We start from the raw sequence: 20,010 nt of genomic DNA on the forward strand, positions 1-20,010 counted from the left end.
TGATTTTATACAACTTCCACCATGTAGAAATTTCAAGTATGTCTTAACTGTTATTGACAATTTCAGTGGGTGGGTAGAAGGATATCCAGCAGTAGCATGCGCTGCTAGTTTCACAGAAAATAAAATTGTGCAAGAATTTGTATCTAGATATGGTATACCCAGTATCATAGAATCAGATCAGGGAACACATTTTACAGGTAAAGTGTTTCAAGAAATGTGTAGGTTAATGTGGATAAAGTCCAACCTTCATTGTCCGTATAGGCCCCAGGCGTCTACCAGAATAATAACAAGTATGTCGGGGAACTGTAGTCCCAAATAGTTCCCATTTAAAGGATACCAGGGATGTACTTAATGTATTACAGGAAATCACCTGGGAAGAAGGTTTGGTTTTAGTGACCGCAGATGTTAGGTCATTGTACACTATCATCCGACACACAGATGGTGTCAAGGCTCTTACGGACATTTTAGCCTCAAGCGACCTGGATGAGGATCTACAAACTCTTTTAATTAGAGGAGTTTTATTCATTTTAGAACATAATTTTGCTTTTAATGAGGATGAGTGCAATACCAGTGATCATCCACCAGATGTCACTTTTGAAAAACTCTTTGCGCATGCGTAAAATTTATGCTGCAGCGCGTGCATGAAGCGCAGGAACTACAGTAAATAATTTATTGTCCCTGGCAAGCCTAGTCAGCGCCTCTCACACCGCCGGCAAGAGCATGATCCTGTCTCTTTGGAGGAGAGGATCATGCTGACGCGGGCAGAGAGGCGCTGCATTTGTTTGACACGAAGGAGCGTCTCTGACGGACGCTCTTGCATCCGAGTTGCACAGCCGTTCCAGTAATGAGACGCTTTTGCGTCTGAGTTGTTATTACGGCAGGGTACTACAGTAAAGTACTCTACTACTATTGTGCTGTGTCCAGCAAGCTGTACTGTTCTATAGATAGTGTACACACTAATAAATAAAATTACATTGCATTGCGTACAGAATCATTACATTAAATTATACTGTACTGTATTGTACGTCTCATTGGTTTTGTTGAAAGGTGCTGGCCTTTGGCTAGTACAGTATTGTAGTTTTAACACACATAAAAAATTCCGGTTACCAATAAGGCTTTCTTGGCGTCTAAATTTGCATGAGCGCTTGAGCGTCTGCACGGGTACTATACTGGAGCGGCACGGACGCTAATGCGTCTCAGTATATGTTCTAACGGTCACCACATTTTGGTGTTAATGACGACGCACAGCGCCATACTGGCGCCGTGAAACTACAGAAGTACCGTTATGACATTCACAGTAAGTTACTGATTCGTATAGGGATCATTTTACTTTTACACACAGTACTGTTACAGTCATGTACAGTATACAGTGGAACTGTAGATTTAGTAAGCTCGTTGAAATGATACAATGTCTGGTTTTTATCAGTGGTCATTCAGCTGCTACTGTATACTGTAGTACAGTACATTACTGTGCTGTACAGTACCTGTCATTTTTTTGAAGACAAGCATGTACAGTACAGTAAATTCACAGTTACTGTAGGAGCTGATTGCCAAGTGATAAACTACTCACTGGCAGGCGTGCAGAATGCGACTCTTGTTCCGCACAGGACGCACGTGATCAGGGCGCCATTTTTATTATCAAGATATTTTCAAGATAATAAAAGATGGCTGCACCACGCAGAGCGAGGAGAGCGAGGCCCTTCAGGCGTGGAGAGCTCCTCATCCTGGTGGCTTGGCGGGACAGGCCCCTGGTGTCCAACAGAGAGGTGATGGAGGCATACCAGGAGGCTAGCCAAGCCATCAGGGTGCGCTTCAGGAGGGAGAGACCAGTGAGGGCCCTCCAGCGCAGATGGAGCGACCTGGTCCGTCGGGACCCCCAACTGCTAGACTCCCTAAGGGAATGTAAGTACTGTACAGTATTGGGTGCTGTATTTTCTACTTGTTGCTATGGGGGATTTCCTATTTGTTTTTAATGTGCTGATTACTGTACAGCATACTTGCCTACTTTCGAAAATGAGTTTCAGGGAGAATATACTGTAGTTGGTAGTAGAATTTTGGGTACTTCTGTAGTTTCACGGCGCCTTGCGGGCTCGGTGACTCGCTACACTCGCCACGCTATTTAAAATCAACTCCATGCCAACATGGATAGTGGGGGTATGAACTATCCATGTTGGCATGGAGTTAAGTTACTTTTTTTGACACATTTCGTGGCAAGCGTAGAACCCGGAAGTAGCGCTGGTGCCGTGAAACTACAGAAGTACCGAATTTTGCACAGGTTGAGAGGGCATGTCATGCTCCACCCAAAGGGCCCGTCTACTGTAGTTCCATACTGTACAGTATATGGAGATATTGTGAAAAGAGATTGTGAACATGGCACCTACAGTAGAAGCGTGGGTGTTAACTGAGAGGAATCTTTTAAAATAGTCATTTTATTATGCAGTTAGTAAGAGCTACAGTACTATACAGTACGTGGTAAAGTGCAGGGAAATGGCGCTGATGATTCAATGTACAGTAAATGTACAGTACAGTATCTTCCTTTTCCCCCCAAAACATTTAACAATGTAATCTGGGTTAGGTGAAAAGAGGGAGATTGCTAGACTAATGAGGGAGATTGCTGCTACAGTATTTCAGGGAGTTTCCTGCAGATTGCAGGAGGGTAGGCAACTATGCTGTACAGTACATGCTTGTTGCCATGGGTGATTTCCTACAGCATTTGTTTTCAATGTGGTCCAGAGCTGGCCCTAGAGGCGGTGCCCCATAGCACCGCCACTAGTTCTACCTCAATAGGCCAGTTCTGTGAACATAGGGTGCCTTTTTAGCTGAAAATTTATCTTACGGTATTTGCATTGTTATGTGACCAGGACACACAAGGAGTTTTTGATGATTACAATAATATGCGGCATGCCTACAGTATATTCTGTGTACGGCTGTGGCTGTACCTGCATATGGAATGCTACAGTACAGTATGTTACAGTGATTTCCATGAGTACACTATTTCATACTGTATGCAGATACAGCCTCAGTCACACAGATTATAGGCATGCTGCATATCATTTTATGCCTAGCTGCTGGTGCCCCTAGGCATTCCAAACGCCCTAGAAATTTGCCTATGCCTAGGGCCGGCATTTGTTTTCAATGTGGTCGTTACATGCCTATTGCCACATGCTAGTTTCCTACAGTATTTGTTTTCAATGTGTTCATTACATGCCTGTTGCCATGGGGTGATTACATGCTAGTTGGCACCAGAGATTTCCTACAGCATTTGTTTTCATGGTGGTCATTACATGCCTGTTGCCATGGGGTGATTACATGCTAGTTGGCACCAGAGATTTCCTACAGCATTTGTTTTCATGGTGGTCATTACATGCCTGTTGCCATAGGGTGATTACATGCTAGTTGGCACCAGAGATTTCCTACAGCATTTGTTTTCATGGTGGTCATTACATGCCTGTTGCCATGGGGTGATTACATGATTCTGTAGTTGGCACACAGGATTTCCAACAGTATTTGTTTGCAATGTTGTCAATTACAGTACATGCCTGTTGCCATGGGGTGATTACATGCTAGTTGGTTGGCTCGAGGGATTTCCTACAGTATTTGTTTGCAATGTGGTCATTACAATGCCTGTTGCCATGGGGTGAATACATGCTAGGTGGTTGGCACGAGGGATTTCCTACAGTATTTGTTTGCAATGTGGTCATTACATGCCTGTTGCCATGGGTTGATTACATGCTAGTTGGTTGGCACGAGGGATTTCCTACGATATTTGTTTTCAATGTGGTCATTACAGTACATGCCTGTTGCCATGGGTCATTACATGTCCTTACATTCTCATTGCCATGTTGTACAGTATTTGCGTGCATTTTCATGGGTACTGTATTTCTTATTTTTACAGGTATCAGCAGGATGACGCCGCTGGAGAGGCACCAACACCATTGTAAGTACAGTACTGTACTGTACATTGCAGTGCATACTGTATACAGTACTGTAGCCTGCTGTATACACAAAGATGGATTTTGACTTTCAAACATGTGGCATACTGCTCCTAGACTTCCTTGCCAGTGCCAGTTGCAGAGGTGGGACTGCACCATTGTCCAAAGTTCAAATAGGGGAGCCACACAGTGAGTCCTGGACTGTGGTGTTTGGGGTGGCAGTTGGTGGGTCTCCCCTATCTGATTTTTGGACTCTGCTGCAGTCCTGCAACTCTGCAACTGCCACTGGCATGGAAGTCAAGGAACAGAGCATTTTTTCCCTCCTGAAATGGGTCATGTTGGGAGGTACAGTAATGTATGCATGTGGTGTCATACTGTAACACATTGTACAGTACAGGTGTGTTACAAAATTTCCTATTTTTGGTTTGCTTTTCCACAGTCCCACCAAGTCAACGGAGCCCGCGGCGGCGTACGCGCGCCCCCACTTCCGAGGAGGAGAGCAGCACCACCCCGGAGGAGGAGGCAGGACACAGCACAGATGGTAAGTACTGTATTGTATTGTACTGTAGAACACCAGTGTTCCCGCCATGTGTGCTGAATAATATAATACTTGTGGGCCCGACATGTGTACTGCGTAACACCTGTGGGCCCACCATGTGAACCCTATAACACTTGTGGGACCCACATGACCCAGAGAGGTGGTAACGGCTGGCTCATTAAATGCGTTCAACATTGCGTTAACATGTGTGCCATGCGGTATAACACCTTTTGTACCTTATACCATCTGGGGTCCAACCATTTACTGTACGGTATAGTATGTTTACTGTATTTTGTCTTTTTTTTCTGTTGCAGTGTCCGAAACCATGGCCACCGCCCTGGACGCCCGGGAGGAGCAGCAGCAGCCGGGAACCAGCGCAGATGGTAAGTATTGTACTGTATAACACCAGTGTTCCCTCCATGTGTGCCGAATAATATAATACTTGTGGGCCCGACATGTGTACTGCGTAACACCTGTACAGTAAACTTTGAGTGAACACAGGAATTAAAGGGTACACTTGGCGTTACTACTGTATACACTTGTACTGCAGTCACCACTTTATTAAAACTTTATTCTGGTACACTGTACAGTATCCTCACATTACTGTACTTACAGCGTCTGATGGCCTGAAGTCTGTCAGGATCTCTCCTGACCAGGTCGCTCCACCGGCGCTCTAGGGAGCGGACAGACCGCTCGCGGCCAGTGTCAGCCAGAATTGCCCTACGGGCATTTCTATACGCCCGCACCTTCTCCCTGTTGCTGGAGAGAGTGAGGTCTCTACAGCGCACCAGGTGCCTAAGCTCCCGGGTGCTGTATGGCTCTTCTCTGCTGCGCTGCGCTGCGCCATTGTACAGCATACAGTGCAGTAGGCTAAAAATGGCGGAGCGGGCGTCCTAGTAACACACGCTGTGTGCGACACATGACTTTCATCATGCGTCCCAAAACTTTATTTTGTTCTTGTGTAGTTTCACGGCGCCATCATGGCGCCGTGCTACTTCCGGGTTGGGTGCGCTCGCCAAACTACTGTATCTAAAATAAAGTAACTTACTGTAACTCCATGCCAATGTGGATAGTTCATACCCCCACTGTCCACGTTGGCATGGAGTTGATTTTAGATAGCGTGGCATCCGCAGCCCCAGTGGCGAAACCCGAGTCCCGGCAGCATCTGAGACGGCCCGCCTCTTGGCGAGACCAGCGTCTGAGACGGCCCGCCCCTTCGTGGATTAGCGCTGCAGGAGATGGTGTAGTGTAATGTCCTGGAATGTATTTCAGGTCAGTTCAACCCCCCTCCACCCCTGGGGGGAGGGGAGGAGGCGGTTGACTTCAGCTGCATACAGTACACATTACTCCCTGGAAGAGACAATAGTGCAATGGTACTGTACTGTAGCCAAATCAAGTCCTCTTACTCTACAGTACCAACACTTCATGAACACCTACAGTAGCTGGTGCACAGGTGTACTCGTTACTGACTGACCCATTATAAATGATCCACAGGTGGAGCTAATTACTTCACTTACAGTATGATTCTGTGAGGAGACCTGTAAAACATTAACTGTTTTATTTGTCTAGTTTTGTTAAAACTGTTACATTTCATGGTCTAGTTTTAAGAAATATCACTCTACAAAATATTCGAATAAAAGAAATAAAAAAAATTTACACCGTGATCGAACACGGGTCTCCTGCATGAAGACGGGCGCAGCTACCCACTACACTACGCAACACAGTGATGTGTATGGTCGGTAGAGTGCTGATATAATAATCTGTGGCATCCGCAGCCCCAGTGGCGAAACCCGAGTCCCGGCAGCGTCTGAGACGGTCCTTTAAAGAATTAGCGCTGTAATGTGATGTAATGTACTGTACTGTATTTCAGGTCAAGTCGACCCCCTCCACCCCTGGAAAGGGAGGAGGTGATTGACATACACATTATGCACAGTACCAACAGTTCAAAATATTCAGCATCGGCTACGTGAACGTGAAGGTAAATGCTTGTATAGGATCATGACACTACACAGCCCTTTTGTGCGCTCCGATGTTCACGAGCGACTCCTTTCCTATGAGCGGCTCATCGCGCACGAGCGTCTCATACTGTAAGCGCGCTCCGTACGGCGAATGGCGGGTTTCCATTGGCACATTGCAGTATACCACTCCGACTGTAGCTTGATGGAGCATAAGCCACCCAGTGGTGGCGGATTGTATTGCATGGCGTGAACCCACGCCCCTTGGCGGACGCCGGCGCAAGAAGAATATCGGAGCGCCAGAACCTTCGCCCTGGTGGCAAGGATGGGACCTATCCCATCTGTATCATAGAGCACCCACCATCAAAAATACACTAGTATGCACTAACAACTAAAAAACAGACAACAATTAAATCAAAAGGCTTTTTCCGCTGTGGGCTTTGTATAGCCTGCAGACATGTAAAAGGTAGTATTAATAAGATGAGTGAGGTAAAAATGAATACCACTCAATTGAAAATCAATGATTTTATTACCTGTAATAGTAGCAGTATTGTATATGCAATAGAATGTACTTGCAATTTATGGTACATAGGGAGGACATCCAGACCTTTTAAAACACATCTGGGAGAACACCTAAGAAACATTAAAAAGGGTGTTAAAACTCATGCTCTTTCTGAGCATTTTAGAGTACACCACGGCAGCTGTCCATCTGGAATAAAAACTTTCTGTGGAATTAAACATATAAAGAGGAATATGAGACAAAGGGACCTAAAATCAATTTTAGCAAGGGCTGAGATGAAGACCATATATGAGTTAGGGACCCTTATGCCTGGGGGTCTCAACTCAGATTTCGAAATCAAGTGGTTCCTTTAACATTTTTGCTGCTATAAAATCTTCTTTGCCACTACATTTTTGCTGCTATAATGTTTTTTTTTTGCTGCTACAATACCACTCGAGCACTTTACCTCTTTCCTGCACTTTACAAATGAGCACCTTAAAATGGTTACGTTTTTAATTGTTTTATTTAACTGTATTTAAGAATGGCAGAATACTTATATGCTGTTTTTCTGTTCTCCATTAAGAATATTACCGTGATAAAGGGAACAAGAGGACACTATGGATAATTTAGAGAAATTTCAGCGAAGGAAGCACGTAACGCCTAGATTGCATGCAGGCGTTCAAGTGCCATGACAACCCTGGACGCTGGGATCACATGACAACGCCAGCGACAGGCAGCCGTGGAAAGAATTATGGGACTTATAGGAACACAGTGTCTACGAATCCAACCGGACTGCCGGAGCTTCGTTAGGATAGGTGAGAAGGGATATATAAGTCAAGTGCAGCGGGCGATATGCACACCTTGATAAAGTCCCCGGACGGGGAAGAAACGCGTCGGTGGTGAAGCCCGCACCTTGTATCCATTGCAGCTAATAGAAGGAGGACTCCAGACGCTCGGGGAAGCAGGACGGCGTAGCAGAGGAGAAAGGAGAACAGGTATCCCGACTCCATTCAAATAGATAACACGCTTATTTGAACTGTGCATCTACAGTTCCCCATCATCTGGTAATTTCCCCCTTCTTATGCTGATATCGGAAGGATCACTCCTATGTTGGATTGTTTTAAATGTGATGTCTCTTGTTTATTAAAAATTGCATGTGGTACTACACCGAGATATTCTGTTTATATTCCCCACATGTGGAGTATTTGCTGAATGAAAGTCATTTAACAGAAGAGATATGCTACAAAGCGCCGGATAAGTTTGTAACTCCTATTGTGTGTGTAGGGTTAACATGGGTTGATGCGCTTCCAATAGCATTACACAGCATCAGAGTGACTCCCAGGTAGTGTGGCCAATCCCGGGATCGGCGGGATCCCGGGATTTGGCCTAAAAAAGTCCAGGATTTCAATCCCGGGATTGGAGAATCCAATCCCGGGATTTCGGGATTAGACTGCGCATGCGCAGTCTAATGCCGGGCAGCGTCTGAGCACTCGCTCAGACGCTGCCCGGCTGTTCCCGTAACCGGACCCGGCGTGCGGCCTGCGTAGCGTGACAGTAGAGGTCACGCTGCGCAGGCCACACGTCACCAGTGACCGCCTGCCCGCCTACCCGCCTCTTCTCCGCCGCCTGCTAGCACGCCGGCCTGACTCCGCCTCCGCCTGCCCGCCTCTTCTCCGCCGCCCGCCTGCCTGCCTCCGCCCGCCTGCTGTCTTCTATGGAGGTGCACTTGCCGGGAGGCACCGTGCACCTCCAAACCCACTCCTGGCCGCCCGCCCGCACCCTAATGTAAGTAGATGTGCGGGTCGGCCGGGATGGGTCCTATGCTAAAAATGTTTTTTTTGGTGGGGATGCCAATCCCGGGATCCCGGGGATCCCGGGATTGAGCATTGTTCAATCCTGGATCCCGGGATTGAAAAAAATGCCCCGGGATTGGCATCCCTACTCCCAGGGCTCCCTTGAACATGTCTTCATACGAGACTTTGTTTGGAAAATGCCCCAACATGATGCTAAGCCCAGGAGAAGATCATTCAACTGATCATGATTTAACCACCAAGTACATAATTGCTCTTACCAAGCAGCTCCGACAAATTCAGTATGGTATTTATATTGAATCAAGCTAAGCACAGTGATGAGATGAACTGTCATAACATTAAGCCAGGTGCACTCATAATGATCCGAAATTTCTTACGTTCAGGTTCCCTTGTAGATCGGTGGGAAGGTCCATACCAGGTGTTACTTACAACACCCACAGCTGTCAAAATTGCTGAAAGACCCACGTGGATACACGCATCCCAATGTAAAAAAAGTAAAAGAACCTGCTGCCCCAGAGAAGACAAGTACAGAGAAGGTCAGCCAGGGAGAAGATATCCCAGAAGACTTGGCAACAGACCTAAAAGAACTGTATAAATAAGTGTAACATCGCCCAAGTAAGTCCTGGTTTGGTAAAAATGATGGAAGAAGAGATTGTGTTTGATAGACAAAATGCCCTCTTGTCACCAAGCCAGGTGAAGAGGAAGAGACATGGGAAAAGCATATGTGATTATTTTGCCTCATCAGTTGCCCTCTTGGTGATCCTATGGTTAACCGCACTATTGACTTACTATATCATTTACAGAATGCAGGAGGCCGGCGTCCCGGAAGGGGTCTTTGTTGCTGGAAATGATGGAGAAACATCCACTAATGACCAGTTTCTGATGACTAATGGATATAGTCAAAATAGCCAGAATTACAGTAGTCCCATGAGAGATAAGAGACAAATACAGGAAGAATATGAAGAGTTGTCATATAAGTGTAAAGGATTTCCCCCTGTAGCTTTCTGTACATGTAAATATTGTGGTAGGAACCCTGAAGAAAGGTGTATTAAATGATGTTATGATGAGCAATACCCCCCACTTAATGAGAGGAACAAGAGAAATCCAATGGAAGGGAAAGATTGTTATAGGATGAGTAATGTTTTCATGTGTATTTGCAGGAATTGTGGAAAAGTGCCAAGTAATCAGTGTATTATCTGTTGTTGAGGTGGATGGAGAGGAGGGTGGAAATAATACAGAAGCAGTGTTACAAATGAAAGAAGGTATGGTAACAAACCCCCCCACTATGAGCAGCCCACAACCTAAGGATGATCCATATTATGATGACATAACATATGAACATCCTGCTGGTAGAGCTAAAGGGTGTGGAAAGAATACATTTGTGGAGTTAGCTACTACAGCTGCAAATAGTGATGCTTTTTGTGTAGTACCCCCATGTATGTGGGTGAAGCATATCAGACATGTTTTATATGTATCCCTTTGACTCTTGGAGAAGTGATTAAAATGAGTGAGGTAGAAGGGATTAACCTGACTTTTAAAGATGTCCCATACATGTACCTAGGGTCTGCAGACATAGAAAACACTCCCACCAGATACCGTAACGTGAAATACAAATTAGGTATCCAACCAAGCCATTTTGAAAAGAATTTTAAAAAGTCTGTGCTATATGTCAATGTAACCACTGTTTATCAGGACATGTACATGCAAAAAGGAGTATTTTTTGTTAGTGGAGATGTGGCCTAGTCTTATATTCCAGCAAATTCTACAGGTACTTGTTATGTGGGAAGACTGAAATTTATAGCCGCACATGCAAACATAACAACAACGATAATAAAAAATTTCCTTCACAAAAGATCATTAAGGCCAAACTGCAGATCAGATTTATCTCTTTTAAGTGCTCCCCATATATATAGCGTTTGCGTCATCATTAGTAGGGATCCCAGGTTTAAGTCTATATAACACTAGAGTGATAAATAGCATTGCTTGTGGATTAGCCAAGACAATAAATGCTACTAGTTTGGCTATATCATTGATAAATGAAGAGCTCCGCGATGTGCGAGATGGGGTACTCCAAAACGGAGTGGCGATAGCTTATTTATTACTTAAAGCAGGAAGTGGGTGTGAACAATTTAAAGGAATGTGTTGCTTTAATATTACTCCAATTGAAAGAAAAGTTAAGGTCTTACAAGAAATACAACAAAAGCTAACCCAGGGAAAAAAGTGGATACCTTTCTCATGGTTAGGTTTTCATATTTCTTATCTTTATCATATTGTGTTGTCTAAAATGTATACCCGCACTCTTTAAACAAGTAAAGAAAATATTTGGTTCAACAACCACAGTATTGATACTTACACCTACTACATACACCCCGGTGTGTGCAGAAAGAACATAAGACACAATCAGTAAAATACACTATGCTTTACATCTTACAGGCTAGAAACTAAGGTATGAACCTCAGTCTATTAGAAGACTGAAGAATTTCTCCACTGTTGCTAACTCTTAATTTTTCATACGTCACTGGAAATACAGATGAGCATTTCTATATATTGCGGGACCTGATATCCTGCCATCCAGTCAGGTATTGTATCCTCTGTTTCCTTGTGCTGTCACACTTCTCACATACCATTAATTAAGGTTTAGAAATATTTTATTCCTAGATAAGTTTGTTAATTGGAAATTAACACATGGTGGAATGATAAAGTGAAATAAAATATTTGTATTAGAATATATCTATATAAGATATATTAATTTAGCTTCGTTCTATTTCATTTCAAAGATAGGCCTCAGTCAGATAAAAAAAAGTATAGTCATCAGAAATGAAATGGACTTTAGGTGTTGTTTCTAGTAGGGATAGAATCAGGCGACTACAATAAACAAAACCTACGTACATGTCTTGACATTTGGATCGCTGTGACCTGGTCAATGCTATAGATAACAGTAACCTTTATTTGTTCAAAGATAAGCAGTAATGGACATTTCTCTTTCAATGGTCCTGGTGACACAGCTCAACATTGGGATGTAGGAGGGTCCGTAGGAGCCAGGCACCTATCCTAAAGCTTTTGGAGGGTAGGCTCCTCCCTTCTACATCCCAGACTCCTCAGTTCGTGTTAGGTGCCCACTGGAGTGGGTGCTATTCTAAAGGGCTGCTGGAGCAGCCAAAGGATTAGAGTTAGTTAGGAGTTTTTTTATTTTAATAACTTTTACACTAGCTAGGTAGGCACAGTGTGAGGATTCTCACTGAATCCTCACACTGACAGCGCAGCAGGAGCTGACAGAAGCGCGTCCTGTCAGCTCACTGTGCACAGGGGAGACGCTGTCTGGTCTCCCTGTGCAGCGCTTATAGCTTCTATTAAGAAGCTGCCTGGGCTCCGGAGCGGTCTGAAACCGGCTTCATGCTAGGTGGGGGACAGGCGCTCCATGATGGCGGCGGCCATTTTCTGCGGAGCTTACACACTGAGCTCCTATATGAGAGGACAGCAGTGTGTTACAGGCATGTTCCAAGTGGTCCCCAGCTGAGGGGGAGACACTGGAACTTGGAGATCCGGCAATGGGAGCGGCTGTCTAGGGGTGGTTGGCGCCAAAAGCCATGGACTTTGCAGCAGCAGGGATCCTGGCAGAGTGATTGGATTTCCTGGGCATCGTTTCCCCACTTCTGAAGCCTTCAGACAGATAAGTGACTGAGTACATTGGCTCTGTATAAAACGCCTGTACAGTGTGCGCTGTGACTGTGTTATTTGTAGAACATCACGTCTGAGCAACAGTCTGTGGCTTTGGGGGAGGGAGCCCTTAATACATTGAGCGCTTGCAGGGTTTGTACACTGAAATTTGTCCCTGAGCAGATGGCCAAGGGGGGCTTGTGTATTACTTGCACTGCTGTGAGACCCATGGGGAGTGAACCCCAGAGGGTAGAGCAATCGGAGCCTGCGTGGGCCAGTGCCCTGGGCAGGTCTGTGAATGCCTTAGTGCAATTGCTGGACAGGCAGAGTGATGTGTTGGTAGATTCCCCTAGACCAGGCATGTCCAACGTTGGCCCTCCAGATGTTTTGAAACTACACATCCCAGCATGCTTTGCAATAGTCTTAGCATTCTCTAATAGCAAAACTGGCAAAGCATGCTGGGATGTGTAGTTTCACAACATCTGGAGGGCCAACGTTGGACATGCCTGCCCTAGACCTATGTCATCATCTCAGCAGTCCTCTGGCTCCTTGCCTCTGACCCAGGCAGATCCTAGCTTCTTACAGGTCATGCAGGATACTGCAAAAGGGATCAGCAGGTTTAATGATTTGTTAGACAAATTTGATGGTGATACTGTGGGGACCCCTAAAAGGTCTTATTCAGTGCCATTGCTTGTTGCTGAAGAGGAGGGAGAGTACACAGACATCCCCTGGGATCAGGGTGATGATTCTGAAGAGTCCTCAGCCTCAGGGGTGGAGGACTTGATTACTGCTGTTAAGCAGGCTTTGAATTTGTCTGTGGAGGATAAAACTCCTGCAAAGGGTGTTTTTAAACGGCAGCGTAAGGAGACTGTTACCTTCCCTGCGGATGAAGGTTTACAGGATCTATTGGAAGGGGCTTGGAAAACGCCCGATAAAAGGCTGCAGATGCCTAAGAGGTTTTTAAGTCTATACCCCATGCCTGAGGCTCACGCAGACCTCTGGGAAAAAGTTCCGGTGGTAGATGCTTCTGTGGCTCGGCTTTCTAAAGCCATGGTGCTACCTGTCCGGGGGGGGGGGGGGGGCAGCTTTTAAGGGCCCCGTAGACAAAAAGCTGTAAGGTAACCTCAAGGCAATATTTAAGGGGGGTGGCATCACTGTACGCCCGCTTATAGCATCAGCCTGGGTCTCTAAGGCCATGATTGTGTGGGCCAATGACTTATGTACAATTTAACATGCGGATCCATGTGTTTTATTGCTGGCTGAGAAGCTCAAAGCGGCTGCAGAGTATGTGCTTGAGGCTGAGGAGGAAGCTCTCAAAATGGCTTCCAGAGTTTCCACAGTGTCCGTCAATGCCAGGAGAGTGCTTTGGCTTAAAGCCTGGGAAGCGGATAATGAATCAAAAAAGGCCTTAGAGGCTTTAGCTTTTACGGGAAAGCTGTTGTTTGGTTCAGAGCTGGAAGAGCTTATTAAGCAGGCCACGGGAGGCAAAAGTACTTTCCTGCCAGCTCCTGCAGCTAAATAGGCCTCTAGGTTTTCTGCTTTTAGGCCATCCTTTCTGCGCTCCCCTAGAGGGGGTGCGTCCTTTCGTGGACAGTCCTTTAGGGGAAAGTTTCAGTCCTCCAGGGGCAAGGCCCCTAAGTCAAAATTTGGTTTCTTTAATAAGAAACCAAGCATCAAAGGTAAGGACAAGCCATCAGCATGACTACTGGGGAATTATCCCGACGGTGGTCAAAGTGGGGGGGCGTCTGAGATGGTTCAGGGACGCTTGGGCATTGTTGGGCTGGGATCCTTGGGTGTTAGACATTATGGGCCTTATTCTAGTTCACTCTTTCTGCCAAAATCCTTCTTAGATGGACAAAACCATGCTGCACTGCAGGGGGGGCAGATGTAAAATGTGCAGAGAGAATTAGATTTAGGGGAGTTATTTTGTTTCTGTACAGGGTAAATACTGGCTGCTTTATTTTTACACTGCAATATAGATCTCACTTTGAAGTAAAATTCCACCCAAATCTAACTCTCTCTGCACAAGTAACATCTGCCCCACCTGCAGTGCACATGGTTTTGTCCATCTAAGAAGGATTTTGTCAGAAAGAGTGAACTAGAATAAGGCCCTATATCCCAGGGTTACAGAATTCCCTTCAAGGGTCTTCCTCCGAGAAGATTCATTCCTACACCACGGCCAAAGGAGTCTAGGCTCTGGGCTGCTCTTTTGGGGGCGGCTCTATCTCTCTTAGAGAAGGGTGTGGTGATCCCGTTCCCTCGAGTGGAGTGGAAGAAAGTCTTTTATTCCACACTGTTTTTGGTGCCCAAGCCAGACGGGTCTTTCAGACCAAATCTTAAATTTAAAGTCTTTGAATCTCCATCTGTGGGTAGACCATTTCAAGATGGAATCTCTACGTTCTGTGCTGCTAAGCTTGGACCAGGGAGAATTTTTGGAGTCCATGGATGTACAGGACGCATATCTTCACGTCCCTATCCATCCGGAGCATCAGGCTCTCTTGAGGTTTGCGATAGGAGACCTGCATTTGCAATTTCAGGCGTTGCCCTTCGGTCTGGCCACTGCGCCAAGGGTATTCACCAAAATTATGTCTGTAATGGTGGCTGTTCTCCGCCTGAAAGGGATCACGGTGATTCCGTATTTAGACGACCTGCTGTTCAAAGCAGTGTCGGCGGAGAAGTTGCAGAGTCACTTGGCAGAAGCCATCAGTTTTTTGCAGGCTCATGGTTGGCTTTTAAATTTACAAAAGTCTCAGTTGGTGCCGTCACAGAGACTCCAGTTCCTGGGAGTTGTCCTGGATACCCATCTACATCGGGTATTCCTACCAGAGACAAAGGCCAGGGACCTGGCCTCCTTGGTGCGGGAGATCCTGGGGTCTCAGAGCCCATCGGTTTGGAGGTGTCTCAAACTGTTGGGAAAAATGGTGGCGACTTTCGAGACGCTACAGTTCGCCAGGTTCCACTCTCGAGTGTTCCAGTGGAACATCCTGACATCTTGGTCAGGGAATACTCAGACCATGAAGTCAGAGCACATAGTGTTGTCTCCAGAAACACGGTCTTCCCTGCATTGGTGGATGGAGGTGGATTCCCTTCAGTGGGGTCGGTCTCTGCAGTACTGGGACTGGCTGGTAGTGACTACCAACGCCAGTCTCAGGGGCTGGGGGGCGGTGGTTTTGGACCTTCGCCTTCAGGGCTTATGGACCTCGGAGGAGTCTACCTTGCCGCTCAACATCCTGGAACTGCGGGCTGTGTGGAAGGTGATATCTCTGGCAGGAGAAAGATTGCAGGGCCTTCCTTTGAGGATTCAGACCGACAACACCACGACTGTGGCATACCTGAATCACCAGGGAGGCACACGCAGCAAGCTGGCCATGTGGGAGGTTTCCCGGATTTTTCTGTGGGCGGAGCTGAATGTTCCAGTGTTGTCAGCGATATTCATCCCAGGGGTGGAGAATATCGAGGCCGATTTCCTGAGCTGGAAGGAGCTGCTGGAAGGGGAAACCTGAACCCACAGGTATTTCTTCAACTTACATTGAAGTGGGGGACTCCGGATGTGGACTTGATGGCATCAAGGTTCAATCATCAGGTGCCCAGGTTCTATGCCAGGACGAGAGATCCACAAGCCGAAGCAGTGGATGCAATGACTATCCCCTGGGAGGGGAATCTGCTTTATGTCTTCCCGCCGTTTCCAATGCTGGCGAGAGTATTGAAAAGAGTCCAGTCCCAATAAATTCCGGTGATTCTAGTGGCCCCAGATTGGCCAAGGAGGTCCTGGTACTCAAGGCTTCAGAGATTGTCTGTGGACTCGTGGCGTCTACCTCTGAGGTCAGACCTGTTAAACCAAGGGCCGTTCTTACACCTGGATTCAGCTCTGCTAAATTTGACGGCTTGGCTGTTGAGACCGCCATCTTGAAGAACAAGGGGTTCTCGGAGGCTGTGGTTAACACCATGGTGAAAGCTAGGAAGTCAGTGTCTTCTGCAAACTATTATAGGGTCTGGAAGACCTATATTAGGTGGTGTGAAAGGCAGAAATCGCACACATCGCGATTTCGATTGTCTAAATTAATGGAGTTTTTGCAGGATGGCTTCTCATCTGGGTTAAGCCTTCAGTCACTCAAGGTACAGATTTCGGCCTTGTCAATTTATTTCCAGAAAAGGATAGCATTGTTACCGGAGGTGCAAACCTTCCTGCAAGGGGTTTCTCGATTAAAACCCCCCTACAAGCAAGCAGTGGCTCCATGGGATTTATCGCTGGTACTGGAGTGTCTTCAAAAGGCGCCTTTTGAGCCATTGAGGTCGGCTGACCTTAAGTTCCTTACATGGAAGCTTGTATTTTTGTTGGCGGTTGCGTCAGCAAAGAGAGTATCAGAGTTGGGAGCATTGTCATGCAAGTCTCCTTTCCTTATATTTCATGATGACAGGGCTGTTCTTCGAACAGTACCCCAATTTTTACCAAAAGTAGTCTCTGCTTTTCATCTAAATCAGGAGATAGTCCTGCCTGTGTTCCAACCCCCAGAGGGTTCAAGAAAAAGGGACAAATTGAGGAATTTGGATGTTGTGCGCGCCTTGCGCATTTATGTGGACAGGGTGAAGGGTGTCAGGAAGACTGACACTTTGCTAGTCTTGTATGATGTGCACAAGATTGGTTGGCCTGCCTCTAAGCAGACCATTGCTAGGTGGTTGCGATCCGTCATCGCCTTTGCATATACTAAGGTTGGTAGGCCTGTCCCGGCCAGGATTAATGCGCATACCACCAGGTCGGTCGACACCTCTTGGGCGGTTCGACATGGGGTCACAGCTGAGCAGGTTTGCAGGGCTGCCACTTGATCATCTGATCACACTTTTGCCAAATTCTATAGGTTCCATGAGTTTGCATCGGAGGACGCATCATTCGGGCGAGCAGTGATGAGAGCTGCAGACCTGAGCGTACCCACCCAAAGGACCGGCTCTGGAACATCCCAATGTTGAGCTGTGTCACCAGGACCATTGAAAGAGAAAAAGGGATTTTTGTAAGAACTTACCGTTCGAATCCCTTTCTCTGATATGGTCCTGGTGACACAGCGATTCCTCCCTTACGCTCAGTAAGTATGCCAGTGTTCATGATGTTTCATGTTATATACAGATGGGGCCGGGCTCATCTTTGCAGGGGATGGCGATGGCGACGCCATCGCCATTCCCTGCTCCCGCGCCATCTGTGTGTCGGAAGGGGACGCGCGCGCACGAGGTGCGCGCGCGTCCCCTTCCGACGGTGCTGCCGTCCCCTTCCGACGGTCGCCCGGTGCCCACACCGGGCGCCCGCACCCCCCCACAGCCTCCTCGGGTCCCCCCAGCCCCCCTCGAGCGGGAGGCGGACAGTATTGCTTCCGCCTCGCCGGCCGGCCGCCCGGATACTGAGACGCGCGTGCGTGGGGGACGCACGCGCGTCTCAGTCAGATGGCGCGCCGTGTTGCTGGCGCATCGCCAGCAGCATGCTGCTGGCGATGCGCCAGCAAGCATAAGGCCGGCGCCGTCTGTATGGTTGAAAAGTTATTATTTTTTTTTTAAATTGTGCATATAATATGTGCAGGCGTTTGTACTGAGTTAATGTATTCCAGTGGCTTTGAAAGATTGAACTGAGGAGTCTGGGATGCAGAAGGGAGGAGTCTACCCTCCAAAAGCTTTAGGATAGGTGCCTGGCTCCTACGGACCCTCCTACATCCCAATGTTGAGCTGTGTCACCAGGACCATATCAGAGAAAGGGATTCGAACGGTAAGTTCTTACAAAAATCCCTTTTTCATGGACTATGAACAACAGAAAGCGGGTGACCATCATATTAACCAATTTGACCAGCAGATTTTACAGAGTTGTCAAGTATGGTACTGTTCGCCATCTTCTGGACAAACAGCTGTCACTACAGCCAGAAAGATGTTGGGTGACATTTAATAGGAGTCGATTTCTGTTTTTTTGCTATATTTGCGCATAAAAATGGGGATTTCTAATTTTTTCTAATTTTTTGGCGAAATTGCACATTTAATAGGGTGCACAATGGCACTTTCTAAAAGTGCGTTAAAAAATCACACTTAAATCGCATCCAGATTTTTTCGCACAGAAAAGTATACAAATCACTTATATAATAGCATGCGCAAACGGAAATCGCATATTTTTGGTCGATATAATTTGCACTTTTTTCAGACTAGGGTCTGATGTGCGGATTGGTCAGAGACATGCACAGATCATTGTCATCTGTGCATGTTTCTGGTGTAAAAATAGAGTAAAAAAAAAAAAAAAACGGCGTGAGGCCCCCCCTCCTGAGCATAACCAGCCCCGGGCTCAAAGAGCCGGTCCTGGTTTAATAAAATCACAGGCAAAACAAATAGGGTTCCCCTTGATTTTATAAAACCAGCACCAGGCTCAAGGGCCGGTCCTGGTTCCCAAAATACGGGGGACACAATAACTAGGGGTCCCCTGTATTTCAAGAACCATCACCGGGCCCAACCAGCTAGCAGGGTAATGCCGGGGGGAGACTTTTTATACAAGTCCCCCCGGCCAAAGCATTCATCCCCCTGACCGGTCAGCATGGGCAGGGATCCTGGCAGTGGCGGAACTACAGAGGGTGCAGGGGGGTGCAGCTGCTATGGGGCCCGGCGGTGGGGGGGCCCGTGGACAGCAAGCAGTCCCCTGCACCCTCGGTAGTTAAACTACTACTAAAGCTGCCGTGGCCGCCTGCTTCAGCGCGCCTCCACTACGGCAAGTAAGAAGCCAGTTGGGGCTTGTACAATGAGGAAGGAGACTGGCGTGGGTAGCGCCGTGCAGTGTCGGCAGTAGTAGTCAGGCGAGAGGCAGCAGCATGCGGAAGGAGGTTGGTGAGGTTGTCGCTGTGCGCCACTGAGTGACCGCAGAAGGAGCCGCAAGGGGGTTGGGGTACTGTCACCATGTGAAGCCCGTACATGGAGAGGAGTTATGCGCAGGATGCCCGCCCCTCATCCTGCATGGCAGACTGGCCCATGCTGACAGCTCACTGAGTGGCCTCGACAGAAAGTATGGGTGAAGTCCGGCTGGCTGCTGCTGCTGGTGGTGAGATAAACATGTTGTAGCACCACCATTTTAAAATTATTTATCTACTTTTTTTTGTTTTATATGTTGATCTGAGTTTCTGTGTTTTTTTTTCTTAATGTGTTTATCATATCAGGCTGTGACTATTGGCATAGTTTGTAATGGGCCTTGCGTGTGTCACATAATGTGTAAGGGTATTACAGTGTGTCGCATATGGTGTAAGGGTATTGCGGTGTGTCACATTTTGTGTATAGGGCCTTGCCGGGTGTCACAGATGGTGTAAGGGTATTACAGTGTGTTGCATAATGTGTAAGTGGCATTGCGGTGTGTTGCATAATGTGTAAGGGAAATGTGGTGTGTACCATATTCTGTAAGGGGCATACAGTGTGTCGCATAATGCGTAATGGGCATTGCCGGGGGGGCCCCATTAGAAATTTGACACAAAGTTCTAGTTATGCCTCTGGATCCTGGGGGAGTGGGGACCCCCCCCCCTCAAAGAAGGGGTCCCCCCCCAAAGAAGGGGTCCCCCCCTCCAGAACTTACCTACCCATGCTGAAGCCCGGGGCTGTCCTCGATGCCCCAGGGCGG

At 47.0% G+C, this 20,010-nt stretch overlaps 1 protein-coding gene and 1 long non-coding RNA gene across 2 annotated transcripts in view; one reads left to right on the forward strand and one right to left on the reverse strand.

Annotated features, from left to right (window-relative positions):
- The window catches only part of LOC146062589 (uncharacterized), a 53,448-nt gene that overhangs the window by 23,234 nt on the left and 10,204 nt on the right, over positions 1 to 20,010 (reverse strand). The gene's annotated exons all lie outside the window — the stretch shown is intronic.
- Positions 3,000 to 10,111, forward strand: LOC146063832 (uncharacterized). Its single transcript, XM_083176631.1, has 5 exons — positions 3,000 to 3,937; positions 4,372 to 4,473; positions 4,785 to 4,853; positions 7,508 to 7,919; positions 9,119 to 10,111. Exons 1-4 carry the CDS (start codon positions 3,607 to 3,609, stop codon positions 7,552 to 7,554), a joined length of 549 nt encoding a protein of 182 aa, XP_083032757.1. The 5' UTR covers positions 3,000 to 3,606; the 3' UTR covers positions 7,555 to 7,919; positions 9,119 to 10,111.

This window comes from Crinia signifera, chromosome 3, assembly GCF_055691185.1.
Source record: "Crinia signifera chromosome 3, ASM5569118v1, whole genome shotgun sequence".
Taxonomy (NCBI): domain Eukaryota; kingdom Metazoa; phylum Chordata; class Amphibia; order Anura; family Myobatrachidae; genus Crinia; species Crinia signifera.

Bases quoted from the DNA above. Each gene is read 5' to 3' on its own strand.
- LOC146063832 (XM_083176631.1), top strand. From the start codon at position 3,607: ATGTGGTCATTACAATGCCTGTTGCCATGGGGTGAATACATGCTAGGT. The intron at 3,938-4,371 runs GTAAGTACAGTA...GCTTTTCCACAG, and splicing joins GGAGAGGCACCAACACCATT to TCCCACCAAGTCAACGGAGC. The intron at 4,854-7,507 runs GTAAGTATTGTA...TTCTCCATTAAG, and splicing joins GCCGGGAACCAGCGCAGATG to AATATTACCGTGATAAAGGG.